The sequence below is a fragment of the Canis aureus genome, chromosome 36 (assembly GCF_053574225.1).
Source record: "Canis aureus isolate CA01 chromosome 36, VMU_Caureus_v.1.0, whole genome shotgun sequence".
NCBI classification, from domain to species: domain Eukaryota; kingdom Metazoa; phylum Chordata; class Mammalia; order Carnivora; family Canidae; genus Canis; species Canis aureus.
In genome coordinates this window covers 25065938-25084903 of record NC_135646.1, presented here as the reverse complement: position 1 = coordinate 25084903, position 18966 = coordinate 25065938, and the positions used below count along the sequence as shown (strand labels likewise).

The following is an 18966-nucleotide window of genomic DNA, read 5'->3' as shown; positions in this document are numbered from 1 at the left end:
AGAACCTAAGGACTAGACTTTCTCCTACTAAATTTTACTTTGTGGGACGTAGTCCGCGTTCCAGTCTGTCCAGATCCCTGTGGATGCCAAGCGTCTCTCTAAATTTCCTACTGATGGTGAATTTCATCAGCAGACCCCTGTGTCTTTCCAGAAATGGAGAATGCCCATTAAAGGCATCTTGGAAGCCACTTTGTCCATCCACTCATTCTATTGAAGAAAAGGCTGAGGCTGAAGGAAATCACTGACTTGGATCAAATGAAAGCAGCAGAGGAGACTCTAGGCCTTGACACAGGTTTCCTGACCCCACGTTTAGTGCTCTTTACTCCTTAGAGCCTACTGGTCAGTACATTTTAAATGTTATCAAGACTGATAACAATGTTGCTTATGAAGAAGGGGTCAGCAAACTATGGCCTGTGGGTCAAATGTGGCCCAGCCCCTGGCTTTGTAAATAAAGTTTTATTGCACGTCATCTGTGGCTGCTTTCCTGCTCCAGCGGCAGAATGAAGGAAGTACAGCAGGAGATGTATGGCCTGCCAAGCCTAAAAGATTCCCTATCTGGCCCTTCACAGAAAAAGCGTGCCAAAGCAGGATAGAAGAAAGTAGGAGGAAGATGCTACTTCATTAACATACCTGGCTTACTATAAATCCTCCTCTTTAGTGAAGATCCTTCAAGGAAATACACGGCTACAATATCGGGGGCGGGGGTGTGACTTCTAAGCAGGAGGCTGTGCGGGAGCTCGGGTCTGCAGCGGTCCCTGGCCCGCGGGGCTCAGACACAGTGAGGGCACACGGTGCGTTAAGGGCCACAGACAGATGAAACATGAGCCAGTTTTCGGAGCCAGTTTTCTTACAAAGAGACAACCGGCATGAGTAAAATGGGGTTTTAGCTGCTTAAGATCACACTGTGGCATTCAGTTAGAAATAGTAGGTTTTCTCTGAGCTTCAACTCTCAGCGTTTGCATGATATTGCACTTACCAGACTGTGTTATAATAACCTGCTTAGGCGTTTGCCTCTCCTATTGGCACCCCTAGGCTGTAACCATACTGAGGGCAGGGACTGTGTCTTTCTCATTTTTGTATCCCAAATAGTTTAGCCTGATACACCACAGGGGCTCGGCATCTATGGTTGGGTCTAGGAATGGAGCTCTCATGCTCTCTAAAGAAAAATCAAGATGATTTACGTTGTTAGTGGACATCTGGCAGAGTGAATAATTTTGTACAAGCTTGCCTTCAGGTGGTATATTGATTCAATGACATTAATAGGTCGTGCCGATCCCTAAAAGACAACTCGATTTGTGCACACTGTCAGGATTCACTCAGGTGAATTAGACTTAGAAAGTCTGGGTGTTTGTCCTATCCAGGTCTAGCATCCTCTCATACGGTACAGTTGTTAAAACAACAAGGATGGATCCCACTGATTTGTTCTTTGTTTATGATAAGAGCTGATTCTGGCTAAAGATGAGATGAATGTTCCCTGAAGTATTAAACTGAAAAGTAAAACTCCTTTTTTCCCCCCAAGAGATAACAAAGCTAATAATATTTCCTCTAGGAGGAAAATGGATCTTCTCTAACTAGTCAGGTTTTTATCTGCTTTTATTTTATTTTTTTTAACACTAGCAGCACTGACGGATCCACTGTAAAGCCAAGACAGTTTTTAAAGTTTGATCTGATTATAATCCAAAGCTTAGAATGCATATCTGAGCCCAGGTTGTAGGTTACGAATTATATATGTCCACCTACTTCAGTAAGACGTGTCCCTGGCAGGGTAGGTGCCTCGTGCGTGTGCTGCCTGTAATAACTATGTCTTAGGAGCCTCCTCCATATAAATAGTTAATATGACTCATATCACAGGGATCGTTTGTTACATTCCTGTTTTGCCAGTTAGGTTGGTTCCACAGCTAAAGGCTTGGCACAGAAATACAGAAACTCTGGACAATGGGTGTGTAGCCACACAACAGCTGCATCTGAGGGCATTCTGCAAGAAGCACAGATGTCTCAGGGGTGGCAGTGTAGTTCTGAGCCTGCTGAAGTGCTGATAAAGCATTTTAAGCACCATCACGTTGCTGAGCCACCACCACCACCACCCAAGTTGTCAGTAGTATCCGATACTTGTTAAGATAACTTTATAATTTTATCCTCTCGTTCTTTGTTTTCAACTAGAAATTACTGAAAAAGAAAGCATTCCAACGGAAGGAGACTATTGAAAGAAGGTGGCACTGGGAAGCCACACCATCGTTTCCTACCAGTTTTCTGGAAGACAGAATTGCGTTCCTAATAGTTGGTTCAGGCACACATGACCTACGCACTCATCTCCTGATTCACCCTCAGATATTTATAGCAGGGAGCCATTGGCTCCTGAGCCACTTAAGAAGGCCTGCTGGGCGAGTAAGGAGTTTTGCAAGCAATTACTATGACAAACAAAGTTTTACCTGGTGATATCAAGCCAGAGCCTAGACACAGAAGCGCCCTTCTTCAGGAAGGTTTGGGTTATGGAGGTTATCCTGCAAATGTCTCTTTGTAGAAGGAAACAAGCAGCACCACAAAGTTTAAACTTGAAGCTTTACAGACTTCTGAGGAATAAATGGTCAAGGACCTCAGACAACTTCTAGAAAGGATTAGAGCAGTCACATGTAAGAGCTGCTGGTTATTTTACAAGCAGAGATGCAGGAAAATCATTTCAGATCTCATCCTCCTCGTTACTTTCCTCTGCCTGTCTCGGGAGGACTATCACAGGAGTTCATCTGCTCTTAAGCCCCTGATCGAAAACTGCTTGCACACATCCTCTCCCTGGTCTAAGTGTGGTTTTGCAAGACACATGATTGATGCCAATAGATGGCACCTTACATATAATGGACTCATTCTTTCTTGAAGAAAGATGCCTTTTACAGATTTGGCCATGGAAGGAAAAAAGAGGCGAGGCAATCACCGTATAAACATCCTCTCTTTATCCGGGCCATTATTTCCTCTCCGTTTGGGGTACTAAGAAGTTAATGGCCCAGGACACCTTATCAGAACACGATAGTCTACCTACCTAACTCTTGATACCAAACAAGCTTTAGTTGCTAGGGCTTTTAACTGAGAAGAAAATAATATGCTGGAGAATATGCAGCGCCCTACTGGCCTCCTTCCTAAAGCAGCAGCTTCAGGCAGACAGAAGCCCAACAGAAAGGGGCAACCACAGCATGCGATTTCCCACCACATTCTGTCAAGATGACTCAGTTTCCAGCCATTCTGTCATTGCTGACCTCCCGTCCTCCCCACTTTGCCAGGGCAGATAATCAAATTAACTTGGGTGGGAAATGTAATGACTAGAAAAAAAACCCCCTCCAGTTCTGACCAACTTACGTCACAGTAGTTTGCTTTAGAAACTGTCTACCATTTATAAAAAGCCAAGCCTAGGATGAAGTGCTATTTTAGCAAAAAATACTCATTACGTGCCAACTCATACATTTCCACTAATGGGATCTACAACTATTTTTGTATCTTCAAAGATGAATATAGGTATCACCAATATTCTGAGGTTAATTCCACCTCACATGGCATTTGTAATCATCTTGTAAATTTTTGACTATAAATCTTCCCATAATTTCTCTTGATTCCACTCTTCCATTTCAGGACAATCTATATGTGTGTTTCAGACCCATGCAATGAGCCAGCCTCAAACGGAGCTGGAATCTCTCTGTCAATCTGTTAATTCATACTTTCTTGGAGTGCTGGCAGATGAAATTTTCTTTAAAGTAAAACCCTTTCTCTTTATGCCCTGACTTCTCTATTATAAATAAAGACCCTGATTATGACAGGTAGGAAATATAATCATTGAGGTAGTATCAATAAGAATTGCAAAGTATTATTCCCTCATAGATAACGTAAACTTGACAATAGTAACACAAAATAATACTCTGCAGATACACCACTACTCCTACTAATTTGGACTTTCCACAGAACTATTTCTATATAGTTATCATTCTACTGACCTCGAGTGCAGAAGAAAATACACCCATACTCAAAATTACCCTGGTGACACCCCCTCATCAGACAATAAGGAAATAAGAAAAAAATGTGGGAAACATTTCCTAAATCTCCCCAAATGCTGACTACATGCTTTCTGTTCGTAAAAGTTTTGTTTTAGAATAGTTTTTTACTTACAGAAAAGTTGCAAAGATAATATGGAGGATTCTTGTATACCTCATACCCAGTTTCCCTCTTATCCCATCTTACATTAGTATAGTACATTAGTTATAATTCATTAACAGATACTGAGATATTACAATTAACTAAAATGCATAATTTATTCAGATTTCCTTAATTTTTGCCTAACGTCCCTTTCCTGAAAACAGGATCTCATCCAAAATACCATATTTACATTTTTAAAATATTTTATTCATTTATTAATAAATAAATGTGACACAGAGAGATACAGAGAGACACAGAGAGAGGCAGAGACACAGGCAGAGGGAGAAGCAGGCTCCATGCAGGGAGCTGGATGCGGGACACAATCCCGGGTCTCCAGGGTCACATCCTGGGCTGAAGGCAGGCGCTAAACCGCTGAGCCACCCAGGGATCCCCACCCCCATATTTACATCTAATTGTCATGTTTTTTTAGGCTTCTCTTGGCTGTGCCAGTTTCTCAGACTTTCCCTGTTTTTGATGACCTTTATGGTTTTAAGGAGCACCAATAAGCCATCTTTCAGGATGTCCTTCCCTTTGGATTTACCTGATGTTCTTCTTTTGAATAGACTGACATATGGGTTTTTGGGATCAAGTGCCATTTTCATCACATCATAGGAAGGATCCATACTATTAGCATGATATATGACTCTTGATCTTAACCTTGATCATCTGGCTGAGTATTTGTCAGTCATCTCCATTCTGGACTTACTTCTTTTTCCCCTTCTCAAACTATACTACTGGAAGAAAGTCATTATATGTAACCTACAATTAAGGAGTGAGGAATTATGCTGAATTATATGGAAATCTTCTGCACAGGAGACTGGTCTACTCTTTATTCAATCACATATTTATATCAGTACAGATATTTATTTTATACTTTGGGTTATAATTCTATCCTACTTTATTTTGTTGCTTGGAGAATTCCAGTGTTGGCCCCTGGGAGACCTTTCAGTAGGCTCTTGAGTCCCTCCGACATACCCCCATCATTATGGACATTTTGAGCACTTCTTTGCTTTCTGGCTCTGTAAGATACTTCAAGCTCCATCTCGTATATTTCCTGCTGCATCCTAGAATCAGCCATTTCTCCAAGGACTCTAGTTCCTTTTATTGAAGAATGATATTAGAAACCAAGATCTAGCCACTGGGTGTACACTGCTTTTAAACACCTAATTAGAACTAGACGTGAAGAACTTAGAAAATGACACATTTTGTGAGCATTAAAATTAATGAAGGGAAAGTGATAGAAACTTTCAGCTCCACATTTATATTTCCATAGAAAAATGTAGGTAGATTTTCACTTTGGATATTTATTATAATCCAGAAAGAAATGTTGTGATTTTTAATTTTAACACAATTGAATCAATGTGTTTGAGAAGGTGGCAAAGTCTAAAATAGCTTCTTAATTTTATGCTGTTTTGAGGTGTCTATTTTTTCGTCAAGAGTGCTATTTTATTCTTTCAAAACAGTGTACGTATTCTCAATGCCTTAGTAGCAAAATGAAGTCTCTATCTAATAATCTCTAAGTATGATATTGACATGATAAAGCCATGAGACCAGAAATTATTTGGCCTTATTACTCTAGTGTCAATAAAGCATACACAGAGGGGCTTGGTTATGGTTGTTTCTGATGGCTGACATCACAATTCAAAATGCCTCCCCCTTTTGTTTTCCCTCTAGGGTTACAGCGAGGAGACAGGTGATGGAAACAGGAAATAGGAAACATTTGGACATTAGTGGCAATCAGAAGTATCAAGCCACACTCAGCCTAGGAACAGATGTCAGTAGTCCAGACCACAGGGCGACTACTTGAGAATGATCAAGCATGATAAGCATCTGCTCTATTCAAACTTAAGTACCAGGGCCTCCAAAGACTCTTGCTTACATCTCTGAGATTTCAACAAACTGCGGTCCAAAGAAGAAGGAAGGCAGCTGGAGTTCTGGAGGAGGAAAAGCATTCTCATCCAAATGAGACTGGTTATGTAAGGAAATATTTGGAATTCCACGCACACCTATGATGAGGCTTAAAACATTTGCCTTCATTTTCAACTGTGCACCTGCATCCTAACCAACTAACAAAGGTAAAAGTCCATTAATGTCCTTCAGTAACAAAAACAAGTCTTCTCCCCAAATTTTGTCACCTCATATTGTTTTCCCAGATATTTTACTTTAATCTAGTCACAGCTGGGAGACCATACTCAGCATACATAACAAGAGCATGGTTATCAATCAGCTGAAATAGTGAAAAAAAATCCATGGGTAGGAAAAAATTCTCATAGACCAGAGTTCAGCAGTTTTGCCTCCATCCTAGTGTTGGTCCAAGGATCCTGGATGACAGGCCTAGATTTGAATCCCCATTCTGCTGTTATCTAGTTCCATTAGCACTTGCAAATTACTTTATACACTGGAGCCTCCAAATTAACTGCATATTGAATGGCTGAATTTGTTGGATATTACTACTATGTGTCTATAACCTAATACACTTTCTTCCTCGGTGGGGCTGAGAAGGGTAGCTTTAAAATGATCCAAGTTGACAGAGTCGAGAGGACAACCCCAGTTCAGGCCATTGTGTGGTGCTTTTAAATTTTGCTCTAGTGTTGGCTGGGTTGCGAAGAAGGTACTGAGACTGGAAACTCAGGCCTGATATGAGGAAGGAGGAAGGGGTCTGGACAAGACGGGAGCTGTCACCTTCCGAAGTGTTATATAACAACGGTTATGTTTATTTGGATTAATAAACAGTGCGCAGGAGTCTTTACTCTTTCATTTCTGAGCCCATATCTCCATGGGCATACTCATGGAAGAGTCACAGAAGGCTAGAGATGCTCATTTATGTCAGTTTATTATTTTGGTAGGTGTGCGGTTGTCCCCAGAAAAGGAGAAAAACCGGCAACAGTGAAATAAGAAGCAAAGCCCAGGAGTTACCTCTACAGAAGCTTCCTGGTAAAACATCAGGATTCTCATTTGTGATTCTGAAACTGAGTGTATTTAACAGGTGAAGAGCTTGCGACTTACGCCCGGTGCAGATAACACCGTCACAGACGTGAGATTTCAATGCTTGTTTTTTTCCCCTCATGGCCCCACATTTCCCTTTCAGAAAGAGATGCAGAGAGAAGAAACCAGACCAAACTTCTGCTCTCAAAAATGATCTATAGTTACAAGTGTTTACTAAAGAATGTCCATGTCAAATGATTTAAAAACCAGAGGAAGCTTAAAAAAAAAAAAAAAGAAAGAAAGAAAAGAAAAGAAAAGAAAAAAAAAACGGAAAGATTTAAGTGTATAAGAATGGCATTTCCTGCCAGAAGGGTTTCCTGTTTCAGGCCGCAGCGCCCATGTGGTGACACATCCCTTCTGCAGCCGCAGCCTGCGTTCCACACGCCACTTCTCTGTTCTACTCACCCTTCCTCCCCGACGAACGTGACGTACAGCTTATTTCTCTGCAAGTCTTTTCTGGAGTAGCCCATAATCTGATTGAAAGCATCTTCTAGTAAGTGATCTCTTCTGATAATTAACCTGTCCATAAAAAGACAATTTGAAAAACAGATTATTTCCTAATCCTTATCTTTTTAGAACTGGGTACTTTTGATTCCATTTTCATTTACCATAGTTCACTAGGTGAAAACTGCAGTGACTTAATACACTGCTGGCCGCAATACTGCGCATTTGTCTTGAACTCTTACAAGGAGAAGTAAAAATGACATAAGCAGATTGTTGGTAAGCAGAGCACTCTGCCCACGACATATAAAAACAACTCCTAAATCCTTTCTGAATGGTCAAATCACCTTATCCCACAAGGAAGATGATTGTAAAACAACACAAACACAAAATTTTTGCTTAATGGAAGAAAGACAACTCTATGAGGTAATGTTTTAAGCATGAATGCACCTACACAAGGAATTCAATTACTAAGGATGCAGAGAGATGACTGTGAGAACCAGGAGAGGAAAATAAACTCTCCGTGTTCTTCAAAGCAGACACATTTATGACTGTGCTTAATTTAATTTTTAAATTAAGTGAATTTGAGATTTCCCCAAGTGACAGATACAAATGAATGATACTTGTGGCCAATTAATCTACTTGAAAAGCATCCTGAAGCAGATATCAATTTGCCTTTAGTGCAAATAGTGATGGAAAGGGAGATGATAGGGAGGGTGGACACAGGGAAGCCTGGGCTCAAGACTTCCTTTTTTTTTTTTTTTTTTTTAAAGTAGGGTCCATGCTGGGCATGGAGCTCAACACTGCACTTGAATTCATGACTGTGAGATCATGATCTGAGCTGAAATCAAGAGTCGGATGCTTAATCGACTGAGCCACCCAGGGGCCCCTCAAGACCTTCCTGAGTGAAGCATGAGAAGGGCCAAGCTTAGAGAGGTGAGGTATTTGGGCAGCGGATGTGTGTTGAGGGTGAGGAAAGTGGGACCTTTGAATATACTTAAGCCAGCCCTCTCTGGGTCTGTGGTGTGGCAGTGGAGACCCTTCTTCCTCTGCCTCTCTCAGGTGGCACAGTGATCTCTAGTGGGCACACGGGGCAGCGGTGGAGGAGGGGATGAAGGAAGTACAGTTAGCTAGGGAATGAAAATAATTCTAGGCCCAACAACATGACGACGTTTAAATATCGTCATTTGAAGGTGGGTAAAGCAAGGCAGAAATAACACTCATGACATACTTCACTGACAAGTGAAGCTTATTTCACAGAACAAAACAGAGCTGAGCAGTGTTCCTGCACTCAGGTCAGGTCAGATGACGGTGATGGGTCTGGTGTGTACAGGACATGGTGCCAATCTTTTATCTAATAAATACACTGTAAGGGAACAAAGAGGCATTTTTCAGGAAAAACAAATCAGCTTTTTACTTTGACTATATTTTTTTATGGAATTCGGTGTTTGTTTTAAAACCTTAAGCTCAATGGTGCCTAATTCCAGAACTCCGTCTTAGAAGATCCTGCAGTTTGTACATGCGAAAATAATTACACAGATTAAAACAACGTCTGGTCATCCCAAGCCACAATCAATTTTCTACATTTCCCAACTGCATCCCAGCCCTCCACCATCACCCAATCCACAACTCTGTATCGCTCTGACTTACTTTAATTTCCCTGGGCCTTGTCCGTATCCTTTAGTCTCTAACTTCCTGTAAAAGTTCCTTAGTTTGGCTTCAAAGTCCCGCTTGTAAGGGGCTGGAGCCCGGGCATTGGCACGCTGAGTACCTATAGCAAAGCACAAAAAGAGAAGGGTCCGGATTTGTGCAATGTCCTGATGCTCATCACATCCCCATGGGGAAAAAAAAAAAAATGAAATACTGCCAGGGGGCTGAGACCACAGTCAACAAGTAAAGGGAGGCAATCCTTTTAGTGCCCTCACTTTTCACCTCCCCATGCTGAAGGCTCTAACAGAGCTGAGCCAAAGTCTTGGGATATTTCTGTGTGGCATTTTGGTCGAGAATAAAAATCCTGTTTGCACAGTTACGATGGTGTCCATATGAGTGTCAGAGAGTTTCCCTTTTTAATCCAAACTAATATGAGTCCAACAGAGTTACTCATGTCTAATGGGAACTGTCAGGGTGGAACATCTCTGCTGAGATGATCTCATGGCAATGAGACGGGAAGTCACAATGTGAAAGCCTGTGGTGTATAAGGCAAGAACAGTGAGTTTCCAGACTTTGCCTTATGAAAAGTGTACAAAAGGTCTTTTAGATATGCAGCATAAGAATTATTTTAGACTTGCAATCACATACATTTTATACTGCAGGGTAGAACCATGTTGCTACAAACAAAGAGCCCAGACATAACTGCAGACTCACATGTTTCCTGGCTGCACAAAGAATAAATAATACTCCTATTTGTTGTGCTCTTAATATGTGCCAAGTGCTGGGATCATCCACAGATGACCTAAAGATGTTTCATATGTCATCCAACGGTAAGTTTCATTAATAAAATGTAAAAGTAACAGCTTGTTCCTCTTTCTGGAGAAAAGTCTAGCTTTGTACCACAAGGTGACTAACCGACCAACTGGGACAAAAAAAAAAAATTGATGATAAATATGAGAATCACACGCAGAGCCATGAAAAAACAATGGACATTTCCATGAAATATTTCACAACACAATAAAAGGAACCGGAAAACAAAAGTTGTGAAGTCTCGAGCATTACATACCATATAAGTTCATTAAATATTTCTTTAAAGAGTCAACTGATAATTTTTTTTTTTTTTTGCTAACGCCGTGTTAGGTTCAGCAACATATGCTCGAAATGAATAAGATGGGATTCCTAAAGTAGATATTTCGGTTAGGAAGACAGAAATAAAACCTATCAAACAATTCGATAAACAATTAAGTCCTAAACTAGGTGGTGAACAAACTAGAGGGCATAGGGGACGAAACTATAGCCTTGGGGCTGTACCCAGCCCTAATGATCTGTTTTGCTTGGCATACAATTGTTTTTAAAATATTTTAAATTAACTTCCCGCATTTAAAAGTTAGGAGATTTCAAGTAAAACACGTAACAAAACAAATTTTCTCTTGAAAATTATTTGGAAACTCTTGCGACAACTGGCTTGCATTTTTCTTGAGACCACAGTGGGCCGCTGCTCCATTAAGTGAAGCCTGTGCCGCCGCCACTCGATGATACTGATGCCTGGCCCCCACCTCGGTCTTTGCATTTGGGATCAGGGTTCCAGAAAAGTAACCGCAAATGAGAATAAGTAGAGATCAAGATGGAAAAGACTGTCAGGAGGAGACTTTATTGGAGGCAGCCCTTGCACACAGAAGAGAGTCTCGAGTGTCTCCTGGGGCAGCGCAGCAAGAGCTGGGAGCAGCACCACACGCATGTTTGGAAGACACTCAAGAGACCCCGCTAACCTAGTGCATGGGGGAGTGCTGGGGACTAACTGGGAAATTTAATCAGATGGTGAGAGCCAAATTATGGGAGGAATTTAAGAAAAACCCTCGCTGAGGAGTTAGGGTTTGGTGCAGTGAGTGGTGGGGAAGACTTCAGAGGTTCCTGAACTAGGGGGTAACACCCACGTGGTGCTTTGTAAAGCCCAGGCTTTCCGAGTGTGGTGGGTGGACTCAGAGTGGGACGGAGAGGAGGGATCTTAAGGAGGGGACCGGCTGGGAGTCACCACGGCCCTTGGAGGCCTGAGGTAACAGTGGTGACTCAGAGAAGCATTTACAATATGAAATAAGAATTGCCAACAGATACTGGGGAGCTCGGATAGTAACATCAAACTTCTAAACAGTAATTGTCATTTGTTAAGTGCCGGCTATGCATATGGAACCATGCATCGCAGAGAGGACCTTGGGAAATCCTCACAAGTTTCCGCAGCAGGCATTATTATCATCACCACCATCACCACTTCGTCACTAGGGAAACAGAAGTCATATGCCAGTGAATGGTAGCTTTGGGATTTGGGCCAGGCCTATGTGGTGCTGAAAGCAGTGTGGGAAACGCTGGTGGACAGGGGGCACGTGAAGCTTTACACGTATGGTGCTGGAGAGGAGAGCTGCCCAGGTGGCTATCCTCCACTTGAGGACACAGTCCTGGAGTTCCCGTGAGATCAGCGCCACACCCCGCATTAAACGAGTTAGTGTATGTCGCAGGGGGCTTTGTGAGGTGCCTTTGCCTAAGTGTTAGCTGTTACTGTTATTATCTGCAGAGAGGTGAGTACTAAAGACATAGGGAAATGTCTTGGGGTGTTAAGCATGGATTTTAGTAAGAGTGGCTATCAATCAATGACATATCCAGAGGTCTGTTTGCACGTTTATGAGTCTTTTACCCAAAGAGGGAAGACCTATGTCATAAAGGAAACAAACTTGATCTTAAAAGCTCTAGGATACAGAAGAGACTCCTAAGTAGTGGTTCTCACTCCTGACTGCACATGGGAATCACTTAAGAAGCTTTAAAAAAAATCCCAATGTTCAGGACACACCCAAGACCTATTACATCAGAATCTGGGGGTGGGGCCCAAGCATACATGTTTTATGCAGCTCCCCAGATGACTCCAATTTGCAGCCAAGGTTGAGAACCATTATCCCCTACAGGAAGGTCAAATGTGCCCAATGAAACATCTGGGGAGCATCCAGAGACCAACACAGAGGCAATGCTTCCCGCGAAAGGAATCATTTGCAACATGCGGGATCATGATTCCCAAGAGCACAGGGCCCTACTCTTGGACGGCTAAGGGACACGGCAGGGCAGCACAGGCCCACTCGGGTAGCAGAATGAAGCTGGTGCCACAGTTTGAGAAACTGTAGGCTAGTAAACCCAGACAGCTCAGAAAGCAGTCATCGTGAATCAGCTTCCAAGAGCACAATCATTAATAGGTAGGAGGAAAAAGAAAAACAAGAGACTGAATGAAAATCTTTCAGGACTCAAAAGAAACATGATTCAAATCTGACTGCTTTTAAAAAGGCACATATACTCTTACTGTATAATTTGAGAGGTTTAAAAGGATGCGGGAAATGCCATAATGCATTCCATCAGTATCAATATGGACACTTAATAAAAATTAGTTCTGACTCCATTTCTACCCTAGGTTGAAGAGATTCAATTACAGAGACTCTGGAGACAGAAATTGTTAAATGCAAAAATTCTTTTGCTAATGGTTCTATTATGAAAAAAAATCATTTACACATTACTTCATGGTTTAAAAATTACAATAAATTATGCTGTTGGCCCTTGTCAAGCTCTTAATGCAAGTTAGGTGCCCTGCCAAGAAATTCCAGGGCAGGAATGATGTTACTTCCACTTTAGAAATAAAAAATGATCTTGGAAGATTGAGCTAATAGAATCGTTTGGGAACCATAACTGCAAGCAAAGTTCTAGGATACAATCTCCTATAGAGAAAGTAAAGTAACTTTATGGTCTTAAAAAAGGAAGTCAGATACAAAAAGGTCAATGTTACACATTTAGGAAGTGATCAAATAAATGGCTGACTTCATGGATGGTCAGCATTATGTTAATCATCTGCAGGAAAAAAATTCAGTAACAGATATTAGGGTTTTTTCACCCTTATCATTGCTACGCAAGCCTGAAGTACTTCCATATCGTATGGCACTATTTCCATTTACCATGACAAAATTGCATGATCGTATACAAACTAAAGAATTCCTCCTGACAAAATACTTCAGGTGACAGTAGAAATATTGGCATCAAACCACTAAAGAGTCTGGGTTTTTTGGATTCCAGGTGTGCCACCAGGATCCCAGATTACTTTGATGACCAGAGCTCACTCTGCATTGGATGGGATGGAGTTTGCTTAATCCAGCATGGCTCTGGCCTCTGTACTGAAATGGCTCAGAGGCCTATTTCTTTCCTGGTTCACTTTCTAAAAAAGTTCTCTATGACTTCTTCTTCTTCTTCTTCTTATTATTATTATTATTATTATTTTATTTTATTTTATTTTATTTTATTTTATTTATTTATTTATTTATTTTTTACAATTCCCTATTAGTGAATGAGAACAAACCATCAAGCATTACAATAATTTTGGAAGACTCCATCTTCTGGAACACAGCTCAACAACGATGAAAGTTAAAGGGGAAAAAAAAATGCTGTCTCCAAAGCGGCTGGCTCTGAGCACAAGCACCGAAGTCCTTGCAGTTTTGCTTTATTCTCAAAGAGCAGTTAAAGGCCCTAGGCCCTAGGCCGTTGTTTTCAGCTTGTTAATGCTTTCATTTACACGCTCTTTATTTTTCAAAACCAACTTATGAGTTGATTTTTTTAGACCTTGCAGATCAGAAGAAATATATTAAAAGGGGAAGCTGAAAGGCTAGTGACAGGCATTCTCTGATAGCACTAGGGGGTGAGGGACAAGGGAGACTTAACAACAATAAATGGTGATGGAGAGAGCATCGGGGTTTCCTTCAGTCTCTGGAATCCCAACTTCCCCGTCTCCACTCGGGGACCGTCCTTCATTTGTACTGCTTGGTTCCTAGCTCATCACTGTGGGGCTAAGCACAGAGAAGAGAAGGAATACTTTTTCTAAGACACTTAATAAAATTAGTTAATTAATAAATTAACTTAATAAAAATTGAAGAGATTCAATTACAGAGACTCTGTACACTCTGTACAGAGACTCTGTACACACTTGACCCTTGAACAACATGTTGAACGGCATGGGTCTGCTTCTATGAGAGTTTTTTTTCCAATAAATACAGTACAGAACTGTAGTATTTTCTCTTCCTTGTGATTTTCTTAACAACGTTTTCTTGTCTCCAGCTTACTTCATTGTCAGAATGCAGACTATAATACACGTAACATACAAAAATGTGCTAATTGACTGTTTATGTTATGGGCAAGGCTTCCTGGGAACAGTAGGCGATTAGTGGTTAAGTTTGGGGGGAGTTAAAAGTCGTATGCAGGTTATTTTTTTTTACCTCACGGGGCGGGGGGGTCAGGGCTCTGGGCCCCCACGTTTAAGGGTCAACTGCTACTTCAGGGACTGTGGGCAAGATGGGAGGGGTGGAAGGAGGGAGGAAAGAGAGAGAGAGAGAAAAGGACAGGAGATGGGAAAGCAGCTGCCAAGATGCTAAGACTTCGGAGGGAGAGAGAGAAGGCAAGAGGGCCCTAAGGGGTCTCGTGGTGTGGTGGGAAAAACAATTCCCTGTCATATCCCATGCCCTCAAGACCACCTTCAGCAAAGAACCACGGGCTCTTCAGTGCTCTCTGGTCTGTTGAGTGTGACCTGTGCTGTCCCAGCTTTCAGATAGTTCAGTTCTGGTCAAGTAATAACAGCTCTGTACGATGATCCCCCCCAAACCATGAAATATCTCCAGTGCACTGTGAATAGGGAAGTAGGGAGAAATATAATGAATTTATGGAAGAGTTTCAGTAAATGGTGGGTTAAATTCTCTGACACTTAGTCATAGCTTTGGTTACATGGAAAATTCACATATGTGAGCACATCTCCAATGATATTAGATGAATTAGGTGTTACTGCATTTAAATTCCTAGAAATGTGGAGTTACAAAAGGTCCTTAAATAAACTTCTGGGTCCCCTATTTGGCATAATGAACTATATGGTGTTTGGAAAGATTTTCCCCTTCTGGCATAACTAAGGTCGGGATTGGCGTTATAACGGTCCTAGAAAAACAAACCTTCACATTCCAAAATTTTGACAAATTTTACGTGAGCGCTCTAACAGCTGCGAAAAAGCAGCAAGTCAAAGTTTCCAGAGCCCCTCTCTCTCTCCTCCACTTGAAAAGACATGTAAATGTACTCAAATACGGAAAAGTCCGGAAAGTTTACCAGATCCCGAGGCATTCTGAAAGAAGATCATTCAAATCTGTTATTGTCACAATTTTCACAATATTATCCTCATGCCAACAAAAGAGATGAAATTCTAGTCCCAAGAAAGAGGAACAGACCACTTTAAAACATCCGAAAGGCTTTTCACAAGCACGATGAACTTCAGGAACGTGGTAGGAGGAGACTCTTTTGTACTCAAAGAATCAGAAGATTACTCCACAGGGTAAATGAGGCTAGCTAGTCCTGGCCTTGTAGGATCATGTGGAATCAGTTACAGTAACTTCCATTGATATCAGGCAGTTCATCCCAATTTCAAGATCAAATAAAGCCCCCTGAAACTGAATAGGCCAAAAATATGGAGATGATTCTCCCGGAAAATTAAAACCACCACAAACACTGCTAGCAATTTAGATATATTTGGGCTCTACATATCTTTGGAAAATGTTTGGCTCTAAATGTGCTTCCAGAATGCATTTTACTACCACCATGGATTACTCATGTGCATTTGTGATGCTCAGTGAAAAGAAGCTAACTTAGTCACCATTTAGAAAGTTCTTAGAGTCTCAAGGAATGTTTAATCAGTCCCCAAGAGCACATGCCTTTGTAGGGCTTAGAAAGGGACAGAAGCTGTCGATCAACCTTTTTCTTGAGGAGGATGGGCTGCAGAAAAGCCCTGGGAAGGAGAGCCTTGCTGAAATGAGCAATAATCCACACAGCTTCACTTCTTTAACCACAAAGCATCAGGTAAAGGGACAACCCGTTTTGAACTTCATCATAGGATCTAACTAAGATAAAGACCAGTCAGAATGATTAAATACCTAGGCAGTCAGCTCTGTAAATCGGGGAGAGATGTATTCATAGTTTCCACTTTCCAATGGTTGAAACATTGAAAAGCTATCATTCTCAGGATCAGATTTCCAGAAAGAAGGAAAAAAGGGATAAATTAATACTTATTGGATGCTTGTTATGTTGCAGGCACCAGGCAAGGTATTCTACTCCAAGTAACCAGGGGAGGTGATTACTGTTATTCCCATTTTACAGAAACATACATTCAAGTTCAGGGAACGAAGCAAACTGCCCAAAGTCACACACAGCTGGTAAAGACGGAGGTCGGCTCTGAATTCCATCAGTTTTTCCCCTACATCTTTAAACTCACCTGAAGTGTCATAGACTTATTTCTTCTCATCCTGGATCATCAGACTAGGTATCCCTACTTTGTTCCAAAGTTGACCTTTACTTTGTCTTCAATGTCCTGCCTTCATGGGCCTGTGGTATGATTGCTGCTTCAACAAACAAGTTTCCTTCCACCCACATCTTCTGACTTCTGTACACACACACATGCTCAACTTCCCCATCCTAAAACCTCTTCCTTAACCCATCTTCTGCTTCTAAGTACTGTTCTATTTTCCTTTCTATTCATCACCCTACTTCATAAAACGAATATTCTATACTCCTGGCTTCTGCTCTACTTCTTATATCCTTCTGCAACTGGTCACTTTCCAGTTTATAACCCCTTATCTCACAGAAGCTGCTCTGAAAAAGGCCATTTATAACTGCATGATGTTCAAATCCAATGGCCTCTTCTTAGGCCTCATCCTTCTTGAATGCTTTGAGGATTTGGCCCATTCTCTACTCCTTGAAGCCTGGCTTCCCTGAAAAGACTTTCCTAATTCTCTTCCAAAATCCTTTGTCTCTCTTTCTTTAATTTGCTCCTCTATCTCAGCCCATTCCTTAAATACTGAAGTTCCCCATGTTACCATCCTCTGTTTTCTCTTCTTTCCATGGGCTTGTCCTCTCCAGTTCCTCCATACTGTCCTGGGCTTCCATTGCCACCAGCATACCTATATGCCAAGCCACAAACCTCTCCTGAGCTCCATGACTGTCTTTTCCAATTGTCTCTGATATCTCCAGTTGGACGGCTCAGAGATTCCTCAACAAACCGTGCTCAAAACTAAACTCACTGAATCCCTCCTTTGCAGGCTAATCTTTTTCCTTTCCTGGTGAATGGTGTTGTCATCTAGGTGGTGGGGACCTCAGAATCTTCCCTACCTGGACTCAAAGTCCTGATTTCTCTACATCCTACATATCCTTTTGACCTAACTCCTGTTTCCCTCTTGTTTAGCCCTGGAGCAGGTCACCGGGGTTAATGCAACAACCTCCCAAGTGATTTCTCTGACTCCATTATCTCGTCTTCTAATCCATCCTCCATATTGCCACCAAACTGCTCTTTGTAAAACAGCGTACTCCTGTTTTAAATTTTCAGTGGCTCTATACAAACTGCAAACTAAGGCTTCAATGACCAACCAGCCCTAGCCTATCTTTCCAACCCGAGCTTTGAGAACTTGCTCTTACCTGTAACTATTATTTGTCCCTAAACTGCTTTCATTCTTCTGAGGCTTACTTAGGTTATGCTACTCATTTACCTAGAACACTCTTCTTCCTTTGGCCCACCTTCATCATCTTTCAAGGCTTCCTCCATATATTATCTTTATCTTTCCCTCAAACACCCACTGTTGGTTTTGAAGGAAGAATTGTTCCCAAATCTGTGTTCCCACACCTCTTTTTACAGAACTAACCACAGAGCTTTACAGAGTCATTTGCTGACTCACTGCCCCACCATGAATCTTTCAAAGGCAGAGACTGCATCATTCATCTTTGTAGCACTGGAGTCTAATTCAGTGCTTGGATCATAGTTGGATGCTCAATAAATCTGTGTTAAAAGAACAAATTAATAGACCTTTTCCTGTTTGTGGTATTCAATTAGGCTTTACTTCATTATGATAGGATTTGTGAAAACATGTCATTAATCAAAGACTATAGAGCAGCTTTTAGTGACACATATGGAGCTTGCATTTCTATTAAAAAGAGCTTTAAATTCTGATAGCTATTAAAGAGTAAACAATATATTGGGTACAATAAAAATAAATATAGCTGATGTTCTGTCAACATTATAACAATTTTCCTTAAAAAAACTCACTTCCTAAGCTAGATTTTCTATCATCCATCCATCCATCCATCCATCCATCCACTCCTTCATTCATACCATACTTCTTTCAAAAAAAGAATTTGAACTTAAATATTTTAGTTTATCTATCAACATGTTCTACTCGCCCATGTGTCTCAAGTCTTCCTATCTAATGCAGTTAGTCATTACTGCAGGAAAAAAACTACCAAAGTCCATTAAACTAATTTTAATTCTATATTATTTCTTGAAAGTAGACATTTCTTTTTATTAGAATCTGTCTTCTCACCAGAACTTTTTCAATCCAAAAGCTAATATAATATTTTGTGTCTTAATATTTTCCAAGATATATTAGGCACTACCTAACATAACACAAAGTAAATCCTCTATCTGAGTATATCATACTGCTGACATTTATCTTCTTATTCTGGAATGGCATTATCTTCCTGTCACAATGAATGGCCATGGGAACAAGCCAGTTTTAAGAGACACCAAGTGCCACACAATATGTACCTGTGCTAACACTAAAGATGTACCCAAAGTGTTCCCTTACTGCCCTTTGTGAAGGACAGAACATTGAACTGTAGGGTAGCTTC

At 41.1% G+C, this 18966-nt stretch overlaps 1 protein-coding gene and 1 long non-coding RNA gene across 4 annotated transcripts in view; one reads left to right on the top strand and one right to left on the bottom strand.

The window, feature by feature from the left end:
- The window catches only part of HECW2 (HECT, C2 and WW domain containing E3 ubiquitin protein ligase 2), a 361268-nt gene that overhangs the window by 30370 nt on the left and 311932 nt on the right, over window positions 1-18966 (bottom strand). For all 3 annotated transcript variants that reach the window (XM_077885298.1, XM_077885297.1, XM_077885296.1), the window contains exons 20-21: window positions 9250-9370; window positions 7564-7677 (exon numbers count right to left, since the gene is read on the bottom strand). In XM_077885298.1, the coding sequence (XP_077741424.1) occupies window positions 7564-7677; window positions 9250-9370 (235 nt within the window). The remainder of the gene's footprint in view (window positions 1-7563; window positions 7678-9249; window positions 9371-18966) is intronic.
- LOC144306043 (uncharacterized) lies at window positions 8379-14140 on the top strand. The gene is made up of 3 exons (XR_013373074.1): window positions 8379-8535; window positions 9912-10079; window positions 13613-14140. It is a non-coding gene; the product is annotated as an uncharacterized LOC144306043 (long non-coding RNA).